Raw genomic sequence first — 24,600 nt, 5'->3', positions numbered from 1 at the left:
TACAGTACTGGCCACACTGTTTGATTGACAAGTGATCTTAGGGAAGTGCAGTGAAGAAACACCATGTATACCAAATACAGAGACAAAATAAAAACAATGAGAATGTCAAGTCAACTTTTTCACAGTAGTAGAAGAAAAAAACAAGAGCAAAATTCGAAATGTCATGGTATCTGTTTTAAATTTTGGATGTTGCGTGTCATGGATGGTACGCCTCGTGCCTGTTTTCTGAATGGCCTATTTTTATCGAGATGACACATTGAGAGGTTCTGCAGTTTTAGTTCTTGGAATTGTTGCTCAATGATTTGTTGTGACTGCATCTCCGTCGGAGAGTGTTTTCAGCCCAACTTGACGGTCGGTCGGCCCAGATGCGCTTGGGTGGCCGTCGGCCAAGTGGTTCCAGCTCTATCCCGCTCCAGCTCTCTGCATTTCTTTTCACCCCCGTTCGCCAATCAGTGCGAGAGGCTCTGAGACGAGCCCCCTCAACTTTCCGTCTCTCTGCCTGTCTCTCTCTCTCTATATTCATCTCAATCTCTCGCTGTCTCTGTCCCTTTCTGACACTCTCGCTCGTTCAACAACCCAGGCGTGTGTCTGTGTGGGAGAAGGGAGGAAGAGAGAGAGAGAGCAGAATAGAGTTCCTTGTATTCCTCCCATCCCACACAGCGAGGCTCTCCTCCAGTGGATAGCCCGAGACAACAGGATGTCCTGAACCCCTGTTTACATCTCATGCCTCTCGTTTCTCTCCCCACTAGATTTACAGGGGATTGATCATAGAGAACTCTATTGTCGCATGAAAAAAAAATCCCACAGGCATCCTGAAATCCTCTGCGATTGTGGTTTGTCATAGTTTGGTTGTTGGAGATATAGAATTTGAGACAGAGCAAAATGAAAAGGTTTGTCAAGTTGAACAAATTTATCCACCCAGTCCCTTGTTCTTGTCTATTAAGGAGGCGTTCCTCAATCTTTTCATTTTCTGGGACCAGCAAACCAGCTCTATGCCAGCTATCCAATACTGGGACCACTAAGCAACATCCCATGTACCAGGATGTACCAGGTACACCCTCCACTGGAGCTTGCTTTAAGTTTCCAAGGCTAGGTGACATGTATTTGACCCAAAGGATATTTTCAAGTCCTGTATCACTCTACCAGGAAGTAAAAAGTAGTCTTTGTATCAGCCGAGGCCCTTAGCTTGGTGACAGGACACATAGACACACCTCTCCTCCAGATAACACCAGGCTATTTTTACACCAAGGAGAGACACACTCATTGTCTAGATAACTGGCATCCTGTGTGTGTGTGTGTGTGTGTGTGTGTAAAATGTGTTATGGCTGTGATTCCTAGGTTTAGATTGAGAGTTTAGTTGAGGTAAGCAATACTTTGATTGATTGACAGGTGATCTCTGGGATGTGCAGTGCAGAAACACCACAGCAATGAGTGTTTAGCACCTAAGATCCAGACACAATTGAGAAAAACAAGGAATGTGAGCATTGCTACTTTGATGTAGCATTCCTCATGTAGCAGCTGGGTCTCGCTATGAACACACTCCATGACAGATGTTTGGTTAGAAGCTACAAGGGGACAGACGGGATGTTTTGGCGAGGGGATGTTTATATCAAGCAGGAAGAGGCACTGTTTCATAGTAACATTTGTGTGTGTGTTGCCTGTCTTGGCTGTCCTTGGCTGATAAGTCCCTCTTGAGTAGACTGACTCCTCGGTGACTTACCACCATCTGTCTCCGCTGTTACAACACACACACACACACAAACACACACGGCAGATTAACGTGGAAAAAGTCCCACAGAGGGTCCCACATTCAACCTTTGCCGTTCCTCAGTAGTGTGGAAAACAATTGTTATGACCACCAGGCTCACAAATACACTTATTTTAAAGGCCTGTAAGAGACACAGCAGTCCCTTGAAGAGTTTGGGGTGTGTGTATGTGTGTGTGTTAACTTGGACACTTCACCCCATTAGAAGCACATGGACTGAGCCCTCAACTTAAGGCCCAGGGTCTGGAATGCTGGCTCTGCATGCCATGTTTTTAATCACTTTAACAGAACTGTAGGGAGTCGAGTTATTACCGGACTCCAGGAGAGGCATGAGGAAATAAACCAAGTGCTAGGAATCAGGTAGAAATGGTGTATCTGGTTGCTCCGCGGGCAAAGGTGCACACCATGCACGCAAGATCTTGTGGGTTCAAATTCGAGTCGTGACCTTTTGTCGCGTGTCATTCACTCGTCTCATCTTTTTTGTCACTCTCTGCTGGGTCATGAAACGGTGGCATAAAAACCACATTTACGAAAAAGAAGAGCTGTAGAAGTGAAGAATATGGGGAGGAAGAGAATGTATTGAGAGAGTGAGGATGAACATTTATGGCAAACAACAAAGAGTGTCAAGGGAGAAAAGGGAGATTCATTGATGGGGAATTATACAGTGGTTACCTTCAGCCAAATAATCTGATAATAATCAAGGACATGTTCCAGCCATGCTGATAATACTCATAAAACACAGCTAGGTGTGCTTTATACTTGCGGTGACCAGGCAGCTCACACCTACTGCATTACTGTCGTACCCGTAATCGCAGCAAAAAACACCCTCTTGGCCGTAATTGCTATTATTGGTCTTTTACTGTCACGTAGTTTTATTTCCCGTAACTGCATATGGAGGAAATGTTCCACGAATTTTTCTGTCCGACTCTCATCTCAACCTAGCCGCAGGTATTTTTGGTAATACCCGAAAATACCTGCCCGGCTAATACCCGGTAATATGCGACCAGAAACACAAAAAGAGCAGGAAGATGGTTGCCTCCCATTAGTGAATGGAAGTTATACATACCAAAAAAAACTTGAAATCTTAAAAAATAACAAAACGCACATCCTGGAATACTAATAATGCTATTTTTAGACAGTTAGCGAGGGCGGTGTCAGAAATAACAGATCCAGTCACTCTTCACTCATAATCTGAATGCCAGTAAAAAAAATGAAAAGAAAAACCCTGATCTTCCTAATGCCTGTTCAACGTGTTGGGCTTCTTACTGGCAACTCTGATTCAGTTTATCTTTGTTATGGCGATATGGAATGAGAATGAGGAAGTAAGAACGGGTTGAATGATCTGTGAGAGTCTGGCAGTGGTGCCATTCACTTGGATATCAGTTCACCTTAAACTGCCTGGCTGGGTTCCAGCAGAGGTATCAGGAAGTAGGAGTGACGTGGGTGTGGAAAGATTTTCCATCAAGATGAGGAGGGGAGGGGGAGGGGGAGGGGGGGGGGGTTGAAGAATTGATAGTGAGGAGTGTCGAGAGAGAGAGAGAGAGAGAGAGGGGAATGCTGAGACAGAGAGTGAAAAAGATTGATTTACATGGATGACAGATGTTGGATGTCATCTGGCCTGGGTGGGAAGTACAGTCTCTGTCTGCAGATGTGCTCAGCCAAAAACCTGCTGACTTCACCCCATTCTGGAGCACCGTCAGCAACACACACACGCACACATACACACACACACCAGAAAAACATGGTCCTTATTCAGCAGTGGTGTGGTTTGGCCTCCCTCTCGGCATCCATCCTGTCTGTATTATGATATCATGGTTTGTGTTAGTCAGACTGCCTGAGCTGAGCTTGTAAAAGCTAATGTCGACACTGTCGCAGCGTGGATACACTCCCAGCCATTCGCTCTCCATGCGCTATGAATTATTCAGGTCCGGCAACAACAACACAGTCCACTTTCGTTGACAGTGATGTACACGATTGGCGACTGTGGGACCTGCACTAGGAACAGATTTCTTCCTGAGGCCGTAGATTGCTCCATAGATGGCTGAGCTTATGTCAGTCCATGAGTTGTTTAGTTCTGCACGCTGTGACTCAACTTGGTGATTTTTTGACCTGGGCTTCTTCCAGGAAGCTAGTGGGTCTTTACTGCGTTTATTGCGTCACACTGTGTGCACAGCAAAAGTGATAAGCAATCAGGTATTAACCTTGACATGTTTGTTCTGTGATATTAATGACCACAGCACACAATAGGCTGACAGGCCAAGGCAGGGGTTATGGATACTGCATACAATACTAATACTAACACAAAGGGGTTCAGAACAATGTCCAGAAATAATATGATAAGATCCAGACTATGGTCACTCAGCACTGAGATTATTAAATAAATAATTGATTACATTTATATAGCGCTTTTCTAGGTACTCAAAGCGCATCACATATGATGGGGGGGGGCAGGGGGGGGATCTCAACTCATCCACCACCGATGTGTAGCAAATGAACATAAATGAACTGATGAACGAATGGATGCATGAACAAATACACTTGAAATGCATAAACACAACAGGGCTCTGAAATGTGACTTCACTTGGCTTTTCTAGGACCTTTGTGAATGGAATTGAATGCTGTCTCAATGTCATTATGTATAAGCATAATGAAGAATGCATCTGAAAAGGCTCTCCTTTCTCCTCCTCCACCCAGACCAAGTCCTGGAGAAAGCCATGCACAAGTGCGTCCTGAAGCCCATGAAAGCCGTGATTAGCGCCGCCCTGCAGGAGTTCCAGGTGCGCAGCGGGGAGTGGCAGGAGCTGAGGGAGAACCTGTCGCTGGCCAAGTCCCGGCTGCCCCAGGAAATGGGCGTCGCCGACGCGCTGCCCCCAGACCCCGTGGCCATAGAGAAGATCAGGCACAAGTTCCACACCATGTGCAAACTGTACTCCCCGGAGAAGAAGGTCACCATGCTGCTGAGGGTCTGCAAACTCATCTACACCATCATGGAGGACAACTCAGGTAGACACCAGGGCTTGGGCAGATACAGACAGATGCACCCACTGTAACTACTCACTAAACCTAACTCGGTATAATTTGACATTTACGCTATCTGTTGCATACAACACAAAGGGTTCCTACACAGGTCTGGAAAGTGTACAAAAATTTAGGAAAAGTATGGAAAAATATTTGTACTGTCGCAATATATATACACCAACAGTGGTTTCAAAGCCCTGTCATCTCACATTCTGATATTTGTCACTGTGAACAATAATTTTAATTTATAGAGTGATATAAGATATTAAGGGCTGGAAAAAATATGGAATTTTGAAATTAAAACTGTAGGAACTCCTACTACACACAGACTACAGAGTATCTTGGTGTAATTTCGTACCTTGATATGTACTTTAAATCCTACATATAGCACACAAGCTTAACCCCTGTGCTGTCTGCTTCACAGGTCGTCTGTATGGCGCCGACGACTTCCTGCCCATGCTGACCTACGTGTTGGCCCAGTGCGACATGCCCCAGCTGGACAATGAGATCGTCTACATGATGGAGCTGCTGGACCCCTCACTGCTCCACGGAGAAGGTACGTCTGATTCAACCGGGGAAGTGGGCACACCGATGAAGAAACAAGATCCAGACCAATTCTGTCCAGAAAATGCAGCTTTAGCCAGGGAATGTTTTCTTCTCAGACTGCCTTCTGCTGTGGTCCCCAGTGGCTTCTGCCTGAGTAGACAAAACACTGTAAAAACATCTTACTTCAAAAAAATCTAATTGACAAGCAAAGACCCAATGACAATGAGTAATAGAAACCATTAATGAAAAAAATAACTCAAGGAGGAAAACAAAGTGTAACCCCTCTTAAATCGCCCCCTGGTGGCTATTCACTGTCAGTTATTGACTATTGGTCAACTATATGTATCTATCTAGAATAGCCAGTAACACTGTGTCTGCATATGCAAGGTACCAAACCACTATGCAAGTAAATGGCAACCGTCTGTCTCTTTGCATCTACGACCAACCAGGTGGCTACTACCTGACCAGCGCCTATGGAGCGATGTCCCTGATCAGGAACTTCCAGGAGGAGCAGGCAGCCAGGGTGCTGAGCTCTGAGACCAGGGACACACTCCACCAGTGGCACCGCCGACGCACCACCCAGCGCTCCGCACCCTCCGTCGACGACTTTCAGGTAAGCACACACACAAAAACAAAACCTTTTATGACTTTCGCTTTTGAATTCATGTTTGTTTTTTACTCCTTTGTAAAGTGCTTTGTAAGTGTGTTTTGAAAAGTGCTACATAGATAAAAAGTCTTATTACTAAGATGAACAGTTTCAGTCAATTCAGTAGTGCTTTGCAGGTCATATATACTCAGTGTGTGTTTTCTGTCCATCCCTCAGAACTACCTACGGGTGGCCCTGCAGGAGCTGGACAGCGGCTGCACCGCCAAGACCCTGCAGGTCCGACCTTACGCCACCGTCGAGGAAGTGTGCCTGCTGTGCGCCCACAAGTTTAAAGTGTCGGACCCCGAAAACTACGGCCTGTTCCTGCTGTCCGAGGGCACCAGTCAGCAGCTGGCGCCCGACACCCACCCTCAGAAGATCAAGGCGGAGCTCCACAGCCGACTGCAAGCCGCTCCCTTCCACTTCGTCTTCCGGCGCGTGGCCAACCGCAACTCCTCCTCGTCGTCGGCTCCTCTCGATCCTACGGCCAACCTCAACGACCTCACTGTGACCTCTGACCCGCGGGCCAACCTCAGCGACCTCAGCGCGGCCCCCGCCCCCCAGCCCGGTCTCGGCCCGGGCCTCAGCCCCACCCTGAGCCTCAGCCTGCCGCCCAGCCACCTCAACGGCAACTCCATATCCGTCTGACTCCGGCGGGCGGGCTAACTGGAAGTTTGAACAGGGTCTTTGGATCCCTGCTCTGACAGCATCTCCCATTATCTGTAACAGATATGGTTTTGCAGGACCTAAATGGGCTAGCGTCTCTAAAAGAGCCGCACTGTGTTTGGGTCCAACTGGGCAAAAATGGCGTGCCGTGCCAGTCTTTACAAAGCCCGACTTCTCCTTTTGGATGACACTTCTGTCTCGGTCAACATCCCCTCGGCGGAACGTTTTGTCTGAGAGGCCAGGGCGAAAGAGGAAAAGAAGAAAGGAAGGAAGGAAATGAGACAGATGGAGTTGTTGGTTTTTTTTTTTATTCCATGGCTCTGTTTGTAACCCCTGGTGGACGTGGCACGAGAGCCGCACTTGCAGTGGTGAACACAACTCTAAAAGCCTTACCACACAGACTTGGATAGAGATGTTGGAACCATTGTCAAGTGTTATCAAAGACCACAAATCGGGCTTTTTTTTTTTATCTGCTCACACTCCTGCCATATTGCTGATGCTCTAGGTACAGATTCAGGGTCAGCTGTTATTGTTGTTACCTTTTTAGGGTACGTAGAGGGAAACTAGATCTCAGATGCATATATGAGACTAATCATAGATCCATCACAGTAAATATACAACAGATACTTTATATAGGTGATAGTAGCGATGATTTACTTGTTGCAGTTGCTGGTAAACTGTTTTTTATTTGCCGTAGTAAAATATATTACTGCATGTAGTTTTATTTGTTTAAGTGTCATGTTAGAAACAGGCATGTCTGCCAGTGTTGAAAAAAGTAGTGGTCATTTATATATTTTACTGATTATCCTGGAGATATGAAAGATACTGTAACACCTTTGTAGATATTGCTTGACATAGGGCATCTTTCCCATTCTGATTGACATGATGGCGAAGAATAATGACATGACCGAGGAATAACTGGATCCATGTGGCTGCCACATTACAATTTTGACAAGGTCATGAAATACTGTACTACTGACAAATATTAAAGGATGGAAGATTTTGTCCTGATGAAAAAGAATTAGCCAATTATGAAATGGGTGTGTGGACTTCTAAGCTGGTCTGAGGTTACACACGGTAACATACAGTATGTAGTGTGGCTCTTGTGAAGGTAGAGATTTAGAAAGAGAAGGAAGGTATGCAAGGATGAAGAGGTGACAAAGAATAATAGGTGGGTTAGCTCTGTAGTGGATTAGTACCGAAGTCTACATCAGTATTGTACTGTCAGTCCAAAATCTTTGTCAGTTTTTAATGTTTTCAGTCGAATTGAGATGCTGTTTATTTTCTGAATCGATTGAACTGTAAGACTCCATTCCTGTTCTACATTGACATGAAATGTAAAGGTGAAAGCTGCTGTTTGTAGAGGGAAAACAGAAAAGTGAGAGAGGAAATGCGGCTGGAGGAATCCCAAGAGCTTTTGGATGGCAATTCAAGTAGCATTTCTGTTAGAGACACTATGTATCGACCTGTATGTTTAGCTCACCATGCATATTATTGGGGGCGAAGTGAATATTTGTAGGAGTTGACTTTATTGGTAACCTAACCATTTTGATTATGCAAAATGAGTATTTATATGTATCTGTGCGGGGATGTTTCACAGATTGCTTCTCCCATGTCTGGACTATTTGAAATAGTCCAGAGTCAAAATGGTGTTTGCATCCATGAGACATGTCTTCCTTCTTCTGTCATTTGTCATTGAATGATATAAATATTCTTTTGCACTTAATAAACTTTGGCAATGAAATTACACCTGGATGATTTTGTGTTTGTATTTCCGCCCTGCTGCACTGGAGTGAATTATGGATGAACTTTTGACTTTTGTTTGGATTCCTTTTATCAAGTTAAGTGTGAGAATGACTTTCACCACAAGATGGAGCCCATGCCTCACATTTTAATTTTGAGTCCCCTACATGAATCCTTTTGTATACATTGGATGACTTCAACAAACACTTTTTTTGTACCACTGAATGTTTGGGTTTCAAAAGCTTAAAGCCCCAATCCAGATTTTTCAAATGTATATCGAGGGCTTGGAGCCAGAAGGGCATTACTGGCATTTTGGGTAAAAAAAAAGCTCTTGAGAATGTCTATTGCAAGTAAAAGTTTGTTGTACTGGACTCACATTCATGGTCCCCTTCTCCTCCTGGAGCTGTGTCCCTGGCACCGGAGTCCCCAGTTTCCACATCACAGTCTGTGAAAATAAATTACATACACTGAATAACTTGTGTAGGCATACCATGAGCTCCTAAATTTGTGTCGCCCTCACATGGTAAAGTGTCAGATAGGGTTTCTCCAACTACAGCAACACTTTCCTCAAATGGCGTCAGCTGCTTTCCTGTGCCTCCACCAGCAGCACTGACACTCTGCGACTCTTCTTCTGACATCTACTTTAATGTCAAACCACAGAAATGACAGAAAAAAAAGATAAACATGTAGAGTCATCAGAAAAGAGAAGAACAATACTGTAAACATAACAAATGTAAAACAAAGTATATTAACAAGACAGAATGGAGATCACAGCCCAGTTATGAAGAAAAAAGGTAGATATAAACAAATGCAGTCATATAAGCTTATACATAAATAAAACGTATAAAGTTATATAAAATAACAGAACATAAAGTATTATACACTCCATTTACAGTTTTTATAAATAAAGCCAATACAAAAGGCAAGAAAAAAAAGAGTGAAAAACAGGAAAAGAAGAATACAAAAATCCCATGCCTTTATAACTGACAGTTTTTTCCATTTACCAGTAAAAGCAAGTTCCTTACCTTTCCCTCTCATAATTAGCCTTTCCAACAAATAGTGATGTTTGAGGAAGGAAATAAATGAAGCCAATGATAACTGTTTATTTGGAGTATTAAATATCTAAAGTTTGCCAAGCAATACATTTGTATTCAATAAAGTATTTTGGTCATCATGAACTCCCCACATAATTGTGAGAGGGGACAAAGGCAAGAAAATGGCTTGTGAAAGTAACCAATCCGCCACCTGCTGCCAAAAGGATGCAACAAGTGGACAGTACCAAAATAAATCATGGCATCCTCCTCCTCATCAGAGCAAAATCTACAAAAGCTTTCATCAGTTATTTTCAATGTTGAATACCCAAAGGTAAAAAGGTAGCACACACACAGATCTTCAGGACAAAGTTGACTAATCTCATTTTCACCAATTTATTTTGGCCATGTCAACAAACATGCTAACGTTGCGGCCTAGTGGCCTTCATCAGAGAATGGATGAAAAAATCATAATATACCTTCTTTTTTGAAAGACACGAAAGATGTGCTTAATTGCCTTGATGACTATACTGTAGACAACTCTTATCTATGGATGTGGAAAGCTTATACACTTGCATTCCAAATGATATAGGCTTAATCTCAATCTCCAAATATCTCTCTCAAAGAGACCCCCAGAGCCTACCCCCCAATGAACTGTTACTTGAAATGCTTTATCTTATGCCTTCAAAAGCGAAAGTCATTGTTTTTGTGTGTGTGCTTACCTGAAAGTCGTCGAAATGCTGATTTTAACAACAAAACAAAATTCAGATTTGAGGACCACTACTTCCTACAGACTAGGGGGACTGCCATGAGTGACAGCATGTTCAGGCGTCTCTGTGTCATTCTTGTCCTTAGTTCATTTTTCATCCTGGACATTTGAGAAAAGGACCGTTCTCCCTCGCGGTTGCTGACAGGAAGCGTCAGATACAGTCTTAACGCGATGTATACGTTGGGAAATGTTGACCGTAATCCACAATCGAGCATTGTTTTAAGAGGTTTTCCTCCACAGGCGATGTGACAGGGTGCGGCCAACTTCCCTCTGTGCCCGGGCTGGTAGTGCTAGCTTTATCCGCTGCGGCGTCAGTAGGAGTGCTGTCTTCCTGGCTACTTTACTTAGGCTAACGTTAGCAGTGCAGGGATTAGCATCCAGGTCCCCAGGAGGCAGCGTTGTAGCACCGGCAACAGTAACACCATCACCTTCCACCCGTTTTTTAGTGAAAAATGTTGAAATAGAGGGTATTTGTTGTACCAAAGCGGCATTTTTAGCTTCTTTTTCTTTTTTGAGTTTACGCTTTGCCGACCCGCTAAGTGCGCCTGTTTCTCCATGTTGACGTTTGAAATTGACATTTGACCTGTAGCCTACGTCATTACGACATTACGTGATTTAATCGGCTAATTTACAAAACATTCAAACAATTTCATAATCATACTACATTTTCAAAATCACATTTACTCCAATATTTTAAAAACAAAAACAGGCCTACTTTACACATTAAAAAAAAAAATATATATATATATATAATAATACATCTTTAGCCCAAGGGCTCTAGGGCCCTGGGCACGTGCCCACTTTGCCCATGCGGAATGCCGCCATGAAAACCAGAATATAAACTAATCACCAAGATCAGATGCTGCTGGATGAGTTTGTAGCTTTCGGATTTTTTACTTCCCTTTCATTTGAATTGTGAACAGATTCAACAACAGAATCCGCTACTGTGATTTTTTTTATATATATTTTTTTAATGTAATTCAGGTCTCTCTTGCAAATGAGATCTTGATCTCAATGGGATTTTACCTGAATAAATAAAGGTTGATGATATGTACATGTCCGGATAAAGTACATACTATGAAATGTTGGTAAATTATGGCAAAGATCGCAAACAAGTCCATCATGCTTCACCAAGGTTCCAGGGGCTGGAATCAAAGCTGTTTTTATGGGGTTCTGCTTGTAAGAGCAGGGAGTTTTTGGCACTGGACCGCTGCTGGATCGTTCTGACACTGCTAACAAAAACTGATCTGCAATGTTCTACAATGATCTAGAACCTTTCAACCATTCAAGTAATCAAATCACTCATAAAGACTGGAGTTGGCTCCAATGGTTTGTATTTTGGAGCGGGTTTTCAAAAATAATGCAGACTGAAGCCATAATAATCAGTCGAGCCAGGGGTGCAGCTGCAGGTGCTCCAGGGTGAAGCGGCGGTCAGTACACCTGGTGAGACACCTTCGCACAAAGTCCTGGCAATCTGGAGAGAGAGACAGGGATCAAAGATGAATACACATCCTGTCTGTGTGCATGTGTATACTATATGTGTGTGTGTGTGAGGGAGTATGTGTCTTACTTCTGGAAAACCCGTTGCCCAGTTTGGCCTTTTTGTGGACAGTCTGCCTCTCGGTGTCAAAAGGCAGACGTCCGGCCAGCAGCCCGAACATCAGCACCCCCAGCTGCCACACGGTGGTGGGTCCCGCCGTGTAGGAGCCTTGCTGGTACCACTCCGGAGGGGTGTAGGCGGGGGTTCCTGCAGTCAGACAGAGAGAGGTATTCAGACATCTTGAAAACAGTGCAGAGACCGGAGAAAGAGCGGGAGGAGAAGCCGGAGGGGGGGTTGGGGGGGCATACCGGAGGCCTGGGTGTAGGCTCTCTCCCTCATGACGCGGCCCAGGCCGAAGTCGATGAGCCGCACGCGCGGGACGTCGGAGCCCGTTTCCACCAGGACGTTCTCCAGCTTGACGTCCCGGTGAAACACTCCTTTGGCTTCGATCTCCACGGCTGCGTCCACCAGCTGCTTCATGATGATCTGAGATGGACAGAAAGAGATATAGAGTGATAGAGAGAAATATGGTTTTAGATAGGTCGTCAGGGTGGGAAAGCACACACACACACACACACTCTCCACCCGCTCACCTTAGCCTCGCGCTCCTGGATGCGGCCCCCTCTGGCCTCGAGGTAGGCGACGAGGTCCATAGAGGGGACGGGTCTCTCGAGCACCAGGACCAGCTCGTCGGACGGGTCGAACCAGTCGACGAGGGTCACGGCTGCGGTGCCGCCGACCGCTCCCGGTGCCGCTCCCGCTCCCGCTTTCAGCAGCAGGACCACCTCCAGTGGAACCTGACGCACCCTGCCGCCCAGGATCTAAAAGAAACAGAGCGGGTGAGACAGAAATCCTATCTAAGCTGCTCAGAAACAGAAAGAACAAACACATCACTCACCAGCTTCTTGTAGACCACGTCTGGCTTGGCAATGTGTTTTATTGCGACCTACAGGACAGAAACACAAATACTTTGACTATAGTGAATGGCAAATTGCGTGTGTGTGTGTGTGTGTGTGTGTGTGAGGCTTACAGGCAAACGGTCCATTCTTCTGTAGCCACTGTAGACGGATCCGTAGCTGCCTTTGCCAATTGGTCCCACCTCCTCATACCTGACGTTAAAGAGGGCTACACACATACACACACACACACACACACACACAAACACAGATATTAGTTTACTATAACGTTACTTGTGAGGATCTTCCATTGATTGCATTCATTAACCCCTGATCCTCTGATGTTCACTGATGTTCCTGTGATTCTCTTTCACATTGCCTATCTATCTTTCTGTCTGACTTTTTTCGTTCGTTCTTCCGGTGTTCACGGAGGAAGGGTCCTGGGAGGCCGCAGGGCTTCGAGGGCTTCCGGTGGCTCCCCTCAACCTCTTGCTGGCCTGCTCACGGCTCTTCCCGGAGCTGGCCTTCCTCTTGCTCCTCCTCCTCTTCCTCTCCGCTCCTCCATCCTCTGCCAGCGGGTCGCTGTCAGTGGCTGCTGGGCTGCCTAAAAGTGGGTGAAAAAGGACACAAACACCTTTTCATGATGAGAAAAACAGCAAAACAACAGGAACCACAGCTATAACTTGAGGTACTGAAGTGGAATTAGTGTCCACCCTACCTGATAAATCACATGAATTAACATGTAAGAGGGACTGCAGGTTTTTGCCAGGATTTCATACTCACCTTGATCTCTCTTGGAGCCCAGAGAATCCAGAGTCTCAAATGCATGCATAGATCTAGAGGCCATGATGCAGTTGAGGCCTGATACAGCAGGACTTTTATCAAAATAGATTGAATATGTATACCAAAACTCGTACAGTAGCTGTAGCAGTGTGTCTCAATCTTGTTCTTGTCTGTGCTCTGTTGTCTGCAAGCGGTGACCAGTGGCTCCAGAACCGCTTGGATTCTGTAATGCCAGTTGTGACTTTACAAAGCTGACAGAATATTCAGAAATCAATAACATTAAATGTAAACAAATGTAACAACTCTATCAACCCCCGTATTATGGTCTATTATGTTTATTTTGTGCTATGGGGCAGAAAAAAATCTTACATATTGCCCCTTCAAACCTGGATTCAGTCTCTGTATAGTATATTATAATGGAATTCATAAAAGCAGGGTTTTTTTCCTGCTGTGCTGCCCCAAGTTTAATTGTGCATGTGTTATAGACTGAATAAAGTGCATTGTTTAACACCTAATGGCAGGTGTAGTATGTTTCTCTAAATATATATACTGTTTTTTTCCATTTTTGCAGCTCAGTCTTTAATAAATCAGTGGTTCAGTTAATCTATGGCACACTGAGCATGTTAAAATGCACAGTAAGCTCATGTGCAGTGTTGTGCCATTAGCTGTTTATATGAAGATATCATGGTCACAAATATACCCATATAAATTAACTAAAAAACAACAACAAACAACAAAACAACAAAAAATGACCATGGAAACTGAACTTACACTGACTACCATAAAAAAACAGTTCATGAGTTCAGGATCACAACATCAACTGCCTGAAGGTTTGCTGATCTGTTACAACTGCAAACAGAAACATGATACACATATAATTGATCCCCAACATAAATTAATTACTGATCACATTATTTAGATTGAGAAAACATCATTGTGTGAACATGAAAGCTTGTAGATATTAGATATTAGATATTAGAAATTGGAATACCTTGAGAGTAGGCATGGGAGTCCCATTCCTACATGGGACGATATATTGCAATATAAATATGTGACAATACATATCGTGGGGCAGAAAAATGAATTGTGATATCAGCTCCATGTTATTCTGCTGTAGTAACCACAAATGAGACTCTTGACCATCACAGTTTCACAAGCTCTCCATCCAAATTATATTATTTACACTTTGACATTTTTAAATTGTTGTTTACATTCTAGCAAGCCAATGCCATTTCTATAAAGATTTGTGGCTCAGAAATAAACATAATTCTACACAGTCAGATTTGTTGTCATTTATTGTCATTGAATTTTTATTACATCGTATCATGGTTGTATTGAATTGTGAACCCCATATTGCATATCGAATCATATCGTGAGGTAAGCATATCGTCCCATCCCTACTTGACAGTCATTGCCACACCCTAAACCTTAATTCTTTTATCACTTGGCTAGTTCAAATGCAATTACCAGAGGAGTTTAACTGTCTTCAGCTCTGGTATATGGACACAATGAGCAGGAAAGTGTACATATTGTGCATATTCAGTTTGTTTTTAGGTTCGATTATTAGATGACAACCATTAGATTCTGGTTGGTCGACAGTAAGCAGTAGCCTGTCCTCCACATTTTATGGAACCATTGGAGAAGAGACATTTTATCACAGCAGGCTACACTGGAGTCTGTTAATTCCTGCTAGCAAATATTTAACAAATGCTAAATGGTTTTTGAGACAGAAGGCATGTGATTGCATTCAAACACTCCAGTTTGGCAAACTGCAAGCAGTCAGGGAGAAGTATTACCACTACATTGTACTTCAGTGCCAGAATATTGCAACCATAATAATAAAAATGAATGTGTAAACTTAGATATTTAAGAAAAATGCCATGCTTGTTTTTTTTATTACGTTTGCCAGCAGGGCAATTATCTACATCTGAATCCATCTTGACGCTAAGTGACTGTATTTATGATTTTTTTAGGTCCTTGTTGAACTGCTAGGTAAGCCCGCCCCCCAACCTGACAGCCACTCATGACAGCCAATCCGGGGACAGTGTGCCATGATGGCATACAAAAGCAAAATGTCATGAATTATTCTTGTGTTGTGTTGTATTTTTTCACATTCCCATAATCAACTAGAAAGGAGTCAGGAGATGTTGGTGCAATTTTTTCATAATATTGTTCAATGAGTATCTTTTTATTTGTGTATGTATGCAATGGCATTATCATTATAAAATATTATTAACAAAAATTGAATCAAAGTTAGGTCCATTTTTCTTTTTGGGTCTCCTGATAGGGTACAACCTCTGGCTCCAAGCCCTCAATATAGATCAAGTGTATATTTTTTATATTAAGTATATCAGTTAAAGGTATCATCAACATTGTATGTGATATTTAGTTGCAAATCAAATTTTTTTGACATCACATTTTCATCCAATATATGGAACATAACATAATGTGAAATTTATCTAACTAGTGCACTGCCCGTTCAAAATGGGCGTAGGCTATCAGTCGCTTGCTTTGAGCCCCGCTGCTGCACAGAGTGCTGTTCGCTTGTTTATTCAAAGTTTATTAATATTGAACGTATAAATGAAATAGATCGGACGAACGGTTCTCGAGATATGCAAAGGACACACATACAGACAGAAATTCCTTGCTTTATAGTATGATTTCAAACAAAGTATTATTTCACAATTTGATGATTTAAAAATTTTACTTCTCATTTGTGGATGTTTATTATTGATGCATGCATGTGTGTATGTGTGCATGCATAAACACAGAGTGAGTTTGTAGGTTCTGCAAAAAGTCACAGCCAGGATTGTGTTACCTTAAGCAAAGACAACTTTATTAATGCTCAGGTAGCAAAATGATTTCTAAAATTACATCTGAAACATCTAAACACAAAGTAAACCATTCAGCTGAAAAGCTCCTTGTGTAGGAAGAGGTACAGCTCGGATATGTAGAGAAACATATCGTCTGCAAACACCGTCATTCTCCATATCTTATATCCTATACCAGCAACAGCATGCAGTCATCTAGGATATCCAGTTCAAACAAAATCCAGTGCCGTCTTAAAAGTCATCAGAATCTCATCTCAAAGTACATTAAGATTTACCATAAATAATTTATTATATTAAAATATCTCCATGCGAGTAAACGAAGGACGAGGGCGATAGCTTCGGAGGCCTCAAACACAACAAAACAAAGGGGAGTACGAGGGAGACCTAGGATCTATGAAAATATATTCAACAGATATACAGATTGAGACAAAAATATATAAATACATTTACACCTATTTATGTACATATGTACATCAGCAATATATCACCCATGTGAATATCACAAATTATTTAGACGTCTTACAAGATGTCTCGTTTGAAAATGGGAGCGTCTCGGTGATAGTTTGGTTAGTTTCAAAAACACGGCACCCGATTTGTAGATGTTAGGTACATGTAATGAATAGCAGCACAGAATGTATTGAACCAAATCATTCGTAGCATCAGTGTTCTTGATGGTTAGGTGCACGATACAGATATTTTCCACTATATTTGATAAACCAAAGAGCATCGGGTTATAAAGATACTGATAATACTCCTGTTGTTGCTTCAATACATTAAATGTTGATGCCCCAAAACATCTGAAAACTGACATTTTCCAATTGTAATCAATTACTTTTCTTCAACAGGCAGTTTCTCGCATTACAGGGAAAACGTTTCTTTATCTCAGCCACCCATAAATGAGCTGTTGAGATAGCTTGGCTAGTGGTACACATTGGTTTGAGTCAGGAATACTAAGTATACTGAAGTGCAGTATTCAATGCAGTAACTTTTTCACTCCAATATGACAAATGTCTGGTGAAGAAAATGAACCAACTAAAATGCAAAATGTCAAGGTATCCCTTTAGGCAAATAGTATTATGAGAATCTATATAATAAAAAGGTTATCTACAGAATAAGAGATTACAGATATGGTGTAATGATAACGATTTGAAAGTTTCAATTACTAATAATTTGATAATGCTCTGTGTTTGTTTTTGCTATATAGAAGTAGTACCGAGGCAAAACTGGCCATGTAGAGATGTAGGGCTTGGCATATTTTAACAGTCCTGTTTTGATCGTGTTTGTATAGTCCTTTAGAAATTATTTCAAAATGGATGACAAGCTGTTACAATGCCACGTACTGACAGACGTAATTTACAAGTTGAATACCTTTTTTTTTTTAAACTCTGCTGTTATAAATTTGTCTTTGATCATTAAAGCGGCATATTTACATCTGTAAGCTCATAATTATTGCATTACATATGATTAAAACATTTAAACCCTGTTTTCCGGTGATAACGCAGAGTTGTGCTCTGCCTGTGTCTCTGAAATAAATAAATACAATATGATATATAAACAAGAGCAACAATAATACTTTGTACATTCTAAAGACAAATATCTCTCATCAGAGCAACTTGTGTCGTTGACATTTTGTACTATTGGTCAATAAATTAACAATGTACAAGAAACAAATCAGATTTAGTCCGTTTTAACAATTGGTTTCCCTCAGTGAGAAAAATGGGTCGGGCACTTTCATTTACAATAAACCTGTCTAGAGGAAAAACTGACATTTTGATGGATACCGTCTGAAAATAAACAGGCTTTGACAGATAAATGTTCATGTTTGCAGTGGTGCGGTTATTCATCATTGAGCACTGAGGAACAGTGTGACAGAGATGCAAGGTGCTTTGCTGGCTGGCATGCCTTGACTCCAGAGTGGAATAAAATCCCCTATGGGCTTCACAAACAACATTGTACACGCTCTAAAAACTAGTAGGAACATTTATGTACCACAAAACCTACCATATTTGGACAAATCTAAACAGTATGCATTACAAAATACAAATAACTTCTGGATAAAAATAATGTTAAAACCCCAGCTTTAAAATATTCCAGCTGGGATAAAAAGTCCTGATGCGTTATATTGCATCTTTAACTACTTCTACGATATTAACAATACCACTTGGAGTGCGTATCTGAACTGCTAGTCGCTCCCTCTTTGAGACCACAGAGGAACGCAGTAGGAGGTCCATCCGCCAAAAGACGAAATACCTAATCCAGCTGTTGTTGCAAATAATGCCATCATTTTGTGTTGATTTGGTCAGTGTCTTGGAAAAGAGAAGAAGCAGCAAGTCCAGTATGTTGTGTTGGTCTTTACAGTAGCCTCTAGGTGGCAGCACAGACTATGAGATCTCTGATTCCCCAAACACATCCACAACAATCCCCAAAAACAACCTTAATATTTGCTTGAAACAGCTTACTCTGAACATATTTTCATACAAAACCTGCTTCATTTTACAAGGACATTACCCTTATAATCAGCATGCATTTTGAGCTCTCTTACAGAAGGAGAAGCAGTTAGACCCCTATCTCCTTGTGAAGCCTTTTTAAGCTCCTCAGTGCAATTTTACCTATGTATTTAACATGACTTTTATCCACACATTTATCCCATAACCTATGCGTCTAAATCAAGCCATTAATCAAGTCAAAGAGAAATGACTTCACCAGGACATTGTGCTTTTTTTTTTTTTTTTTACAGAAGTGGGAAATTATCATCTGAGAAGATGTTTGTCACCTAGGTGAAGTTGGTACCACAATGCACCCTGGGTCCATAAGTCAACCTGCCCAAGACAAGTCCAGGTTGCATATGACCTTCATCAGAGAAATGTGCGTATGACGTGAATAAATAATAAATAGGGTATCTGGGTGTATTTACAGAGGCAGAATATTTACAAAAGAAAAAGAAAAACAAAACCTCTTCATAAAGCTAATTATTTTTTCAATACAAAACATAGTAGCTACAGCTGTGATGCTATTGAAGTCTATTTAGAAAAAGGTGTCTGGATAATGCCCTGTTTCTGAGTAGGGGGGTGTTGTGTTGGTGGTCTGGTTTTTTTTTTTTTTTCCTGAACTTGTAACCCCGACCCAGAAAAACCTGAACCCTTCAGACGAAGAACTGTACCTGCATGAGGCTGTTTTGGAATGTGTTTGAACAACCGACGTAATTGCAAATACGCAATCAGTCCAAGCCATTTGAAGCGTTAACGTTCTACAACCAGGTGCACGGTCTGCGGTCTTTCATTATGAATACATAATGGAAAAAATAAACAGTCCTAAGATAATGGCATTTGAAAAAAAAAAGAAAAAGTGCTCATCTGTAAAACGGATTGTTCTTTGTCTGAAGGATTCAAATTCATGGCCCTAGCTTTGTTTTAACAATGAGTACACTACAAATCAAGCATTTGCACCATGTTACCTACCTATATCTTCCCACCTTATGTACATACAGCATCATCAAGCCAACACTAAATATCATTGCTTATATCATTATTATTACTCTCAACAATATTCTCAAATAGTAGGTTCTAAAGACCAGCCTTTCCTTTCAGCTGGTTAGCAGCTAGTAAACATTACAACATGATATTTCAGAATTGCCATACTATATAAGGGGAGGGGGGGGGGGATTTCAAAATAAAGGTCCTCACATCAGAAGCAAGCAGTAGTTGACAGAAACAGTTTCTTTGCTGTCCCTAGTCCTGTCCTGTGTGAGGGCTTGTAAGGAGTCCGCTGTCGGTGCCGAGCGGGCCTATGTGCCATTTACCATCTCCGCTCCTAAAATCAATCACGCACTCTGGTCAGGCGTGAAAACACACACACACACATACCAGAGCAGCTCCATATTGCACTGAGCAGAGAGATGGGCATCAATCCAACAATTAAAAAAAAAAAAAAAAAAAAAATCCACAAGAAGAAGAGATGGGAGATCTCCTCTGGCCTCCTGGGCAAGGAGACAAGAAGCGGGGACAACAGTGTGTGAATCAGACCTGTGGCAAACAGTGTTTTGCAAGTAATGCTTGGTGTTGGTTTTAACCTGCTTGGAGCACCAGATGGGTGGGATTTACCAATTCAGTCCCAGGTAAATTGTCAGAATAAAAGTACACTAAAATTACACATTCCTCCTGTGATTGCCTGTGTTTGAAGTACATTTGTAGTGTTTTCCTGTGATTGATATACACATTATATTGTCCTAACCCCTCACCCATTTAGTACTTCAAGCTTGTTGAAACAAACACTAAGAATTCCTTGCAAACACTATTTCTGGCGTGTGCACATATGTACACTGTGCGTGTGTATTCGGGGTGTGTGTATACGTGTGTGTGCACTGTGTGTGTGTGTGTGTGTGCGTGCATGCGTCTCAGTGTCAATCTCGGCAGGTTGGCAGGTTGACAAAGGTGAAGATGTTGTACTCGATGAGGCAGGAGAAACACAGGAAGACGGAGTAGAGGAGGAGACACATCAGACCCAGACGCTTGTCCAACGTCCACTTGTTCAGGTGAACCCCCGTGACCTGGACACACAGACAGGTACGGCAGGCAGACAGATCAATAAATAGATTGAGACAGAGAGAGAGAGAGAGAGAGAGAGATGGTATGAGAGAGTAAAAGCAATCGGAGAGAGAGGCAGAAACTGTCCTTTCTTATAATATGTCGAATTTATGAAGCGTACTCACCGTCAGAAACACAGACCCCAACAGGAGGCCCACAGAGAAGATCAGGCCTTTGCTGTTCAGTTGGATCTGGGAGGAGATACAGTATGCATATGAGACACATAATAACAACATTAGCTTTTTGTAGATATTCATTTGTTTTTGTTTTACTTATTTCCTACTGCATATATTTCATTCTTTCATATGTTACATCATTTTCATTCATTTCATCTTTGTCCCAGTATATTGTACTGCACCCTCATAATGCTGTACAATACTTTTTCATACTTTTTATTTGGCAGTAGTAGCAGTAGCAGTAGTAGTAGCAGTAGTAGCAGTAGCAGTAGTAGCAGTAGTAGTAGTAGTAGCAGTAGTAGCAGTAGTAGGAGTAGTAGTAGCAGTAGTAGTAGTAGTAGTAGCAGTAGCAGTAGTAGTAGTAGTAGTAGTAGTAGTAGCAGTAGTAGGAGTAGTAGTAGCAGCAGTAGTAGCAGTAGTAGCATTAGTAGTAGCAGTAGCAGTAGTAGTAGTAGCAGTAGTAGCAGTAGTAGTAGTAGTAGTAGCAGTAGTAGCAGTAGTAGTAGTAGTAATAGTAGTAGTAATAGTAGCAGTAGTAGTAGCAGTAGTAGTAGTAGTAGTAGTAATAGTAGCAGTAGTAGCAGTAGCAGTAGCAGTAGTATGCAGCCTGCATGTCACCTACAGTGACTCCTGTGTCTCAGTGTCATTGTGTATCTCAGGCCCTTCAGAAGGCAGCTCTGCTTCCCTCAGTGTCAAAACGCTCGTACCAATAAAGATCTCACCAGTCCTGAAAACCAGCTAGCGGAGCCAAGCCTGTCAGCAGCTCAGAGACACATTATTCGAAGCATTCCTTCACGTTCTCAATTCCCTCAAACATGTGTGTTTGATCTAGAGGGGTTAAGGCACTCACTCTGTGTGTATATGTGTGTGCGTATGTGCGTGTATATGTGTGTGTGCATTCTGGATGGTATTTTCCTGTGTAAGCTAACAGTGAATTGACCATTCCGTCTTTTTTTTCCACTGCTAGTCATTTCTAGAGATGGAAAACATTCTGGATTACTCTGTTAGTTAATCTCAACTGTGGAATATTTGCATCCACATTGCCAATCAAATGATATCTCCTATCTGGAATGTCCTTAAGAAGAAGGAACCCGCTGGAGGAGTCACTGACAGGCTGAGAACAGGTCGTCTAAAAAATACGTGGTGGATGACAGGAAGATTGCAAAGAAAGTGCAAAGACAAAAATGACTTCTTGAGTAAATCCAAAATAACCTCAAGAGTGCAGGGTGTAAATATAAAATACCACAATCTGCAGAAGACTTCACCAGGAAAAATACACTGCAACACTACTACACCGCACACTGCAAAGTGTTAGTCCTTAATCAGCAGTAAGAACAGACAGGCAATTTCAATTTCTTGTGCAAATAACAGAAAAACACCAGTTTGTCACAATAATTAGGGAGGGCACTGTATAGACCCAGGATTTGTTTCATGAACCAAACCGCTTTCATGTTGTCCCAGTAACTGTGCTTATCATCTTGATTTTTTTGTTGTGTGATATTTGAGATGTTTGAGATTTTTCTAAACCCCTTGGGTTTTATTATCTCAATTCGGCAGATTATTGATTGCATCTCTTTGTTTTTTATCATCATATTTTCTCACATTATCACTCTGCCTGTGCAAATAAGCTCAAAGTTAAACTTGAGAATATATCATGATGAAATAAGTGAAGTGTGGTCATGACTACAGAAAGATAACTACAAAATACTACTGGCCATTGCCAAAAAATGTATTGCAATGAAATGGAAGTCAGTCACATTAGTGTTGTAAAAGAACATTCTACTGTGGTTAAGGCTAACCTATCTCTCATTTGTCTGTTGAATTATTTTTGAGACGTCTGTAATGTACTGTGAACGTTTTTGTATTGTCATTGTGTTGCTGTATGTTTTGTATTACTTTTTGAAAAACCAAAATAAAATACCCTAAAAAAAGAAAAAAAGAAAGATAAGTACAAAATACTACTTCAATATGAGAATGTCTGTTAATTAACTGTTCATTTTTACTTTGCTAGCTTAGCTGTTCAACTGGTCATTTACCATCAAATGCATGAAGACAATGAGTTTTTTTCCCCTCGTTTGCTCTTTTACACTGCAATATGGATTTCATATCAAAAGTTGAATATGAGAGGAAAGAACAGACTGTTAGATAGATGTTAATAGACTGTTCATAGTTATCTATTTGCCTCTGTGTTGAACCGTGTTAAAATGACAGCAGCTATGAAAAAGCAACTTCAGCTCACTGGCCCTCTTCATGCTGTGGTCTGTATGTCATACTGTGCACTGGAAATGAGGTTGGCTTCTAACTAAGGCTGGGGACACACTACATGACTTTAGGGCCAATTATATTGGCATCATGACTGGTTTTTGCTGCTAATTTGCTGCGTTGCACAGATGCTTTTGTAGTGCGTCAAGGTTCAGGACTTAACCTCTTGCCTCCTGATCTAGTCAGGGCCATCAGAACTATTTCACATAACACATCCGGTTTTTACAACTTGGGTTTTATGGCGTTCAAATTCCCAAGATGCCAATGCGAATGCCAGTCGTTAAGCGTGTGATGTCCAATATTCTCCCAGTCCGTTGAGTCGTGTAGTGTGCCCCCATCTTGTGATGCACTTAGGAGCGCGCTACTTACATCAGAGCCATAGTTGATGGCCAGGGTCTTCAGGGCCCAGGGGAGACCGAGCCCCACGAGGATGTCAAACACATTGCTGCCTATGGAGTTGGACACCGCCATGTCGCCCATACCTGCACAGACGGAGAACACGAGAGAGAGAGAGAGAGAGAGAGAGAGAGAGCGACAGATAGACAGAGATGGAACGGCACAGAGGGAGAAACAAGGGGAGGGAGAAAGGAAAGGTATAGAGAGGAGGAGACAGGAAGGTATGTGGGGGGGGGGGGGGGGGGACCGAAAGAAAGAAAGACAAGGCGGTGACAGAGAGACGGAGGTAGGTCATCAGTGGAGGCATCTGTCCGAAACAACAAACAAACGAATCGGCGAAACTGAACAAACCCCCCCCCCCCCCCGACAGACAGAGCCCGCTAAATATTTGATGGCGGGAACAAGAATAAACACGGATGAAAGGGTGGAGGAAGGGACCCCATCGTGCTGTCCCCCCCCCCTTCGTTTTCAGCCTCGCCACAGGGAGATGACGAGCCCGCGATCTTTACCCCACGCGCTCTCCCTCCCGTCTCCGTCTCCTATCTCTGTCCTCTTCCCTCCTCTCTGTGTGTGTGTGTGTGTGTGTGTGAGAGAGAGTTTGTGTTACACGATAGGTCGGTAAACATGTCATTTCACGTGTGCGTGTGCGTGTACCTTGTCGTGCCACGATGAGGCTGGCCATGCAGTCGGGGACGCTGGTGCCCGCCGCCAGGAAGGTGATGCCCATGATGACGTCCGGGATGCCGAGCGTGAAGCCTATTATGGTCACCTGAGAGAGAGAGGGGGAGAGAGAGAGAGAGAGAGAGAGAGAGAGATTATTGCTTGTATTTTGGAGGTTTTCTATTAGACAGAGAGAAAGGGAAGACATGAAGGAGAGGAAGACGGCGTGAGGTAAGATTTGAACCCACAACGCTAGAAATATCTGCACTTTCACCTCATAGCGTGTCTT

General features: G+C 42.4%; 3 protein-coding genes across 4 annotated transcripts in view; 1 reads left to right on the top strand and 2 right to left on the bottom strand.

The window, feature by feature from the left end:
* Positions 1–8,549, top strand: part of LOC139667680 (ras and Rab interactor 2-like) — a 43,024-nt gene extending 34,475 nt beyond the window's left edge. For both annotated transcript variants that reach the window (XM_071547169.1, XM_071547170.1), the window contains 4 exons: positions 4,460–4,768; positions 5,208–5,339; positions 5,779–5,942; positions 6,153–8,549. In XM_071547169.1, coding sequence (XP_071403270.1) covers positions 4,460–4,768; positions 5,208–5,339; positions 5,779–5,942; positions 6,153–6,623 — 1,076 coding nt within the window. In that variant the 3' untranslated portion in view covers positions 6,624–8,549. The remainder of the gene's footprint in view (positions 1–4,459; positions 4,769–5,207; positions 5,340–5,778; positions 5,943–6,152) is intronic.
* Positions 8,550–11,566: 3,017 nt separating this feature from the next.
* Positions 11,567–13,467, bottom strand: LOC139667681 (serine/threonine-protein kinase pim-1-like). Its single transcript, XM_071547171.1, has 8 exons — positions 13,404–13,467; positions 13,021–13,224; positions 12,755–12,849; positions 12,623–12,670; positions 12,318–12,545; positions 12,033–12,210; positions 11,755–11,931; positions 11,567–11,658 (listed from the first exon to the last, which is right to left on the bottom strand). Exons 1-8 carry the CDS (start codon positions 13,465–13,467, stop codon positions 11,567–11,569), a joined length of 1,086 nt encoding a protein of 361 aa, XP_071403272.1.
* A 7,166-nt stretch (positions 13,468–20,633) lies between these two features.
* Positions 20,634–24,600, bottom strand: part of LOC139667679 (sodium/potassium/calcium exchanger 3-like) — a gene marked incomplete at its 5' end in the record, with an annotated part of 44,658 nt that continues 40,691 nt past the window's right edge. Inside the window, 4 exons of the mRNA XM_071547168.1 lie at positions 20,634–20,780; positions 20,943–21,008; positions 23,625–23,737; positions 24,306–24,420. Coding sequence (XP_071403269.1) covers positions 20,634–20,780; positions 20,943–21,008; positions 23,625–23,737; positions 24,306–24,420 — 441 coding nt within the window. The remainder of the gene's footprint in view (positions 20,781–20,942; positions 21,009–23,624; positions 23,738–24,305; positions 24,421–24,600) is intronic.

This window comes from Centroberyx affinis, unplaced genomic scaffold (genome assembly GCF_046629955.1).
Source record: "Centroberyx affinis isolate AG114_WGS23_722 - 3 ecotype Tasmania unplaced genomic scaffold, CSIRO-AGI_Caff_v1 ptg005696l_1, whole genome shotgun sequence".
NCBI classification, from domain to species: Eukaryota; Metazoa; Chordata; class Actinopteri; order Beryciformes; family Berycidae; genus Centroberyx; species Centroberyx affinis.
Note: the sequence above shows the minus strand (reverse complement) of the source record. Positions and strands in the feature narration are given on the sequence as shown.

Coding starts and splice junctions, on each gene's coding strand:
- LOC139667681 (XM_071547171.1), bottom strand. CDS start 13,467: ATGGCCTCTAGATCTATGCATGCATTTGAGACTCTGGATTCTCTGGGC. Junction 12,850..13,020: donor CGGAAGAACGAACGAAAAAA/GTCAGACAGAAA, acceptor GTATGTGTGTAG/CCCTCTTTAACGTCAGGTAT. Junction 12,211..12,317: donor TCCAGGAGCGCGAGGCTAAG/GTGAGCGGGTGG, acceptor TGTCCATCTCAG/ATCATCATGAAGCAGCTGGT.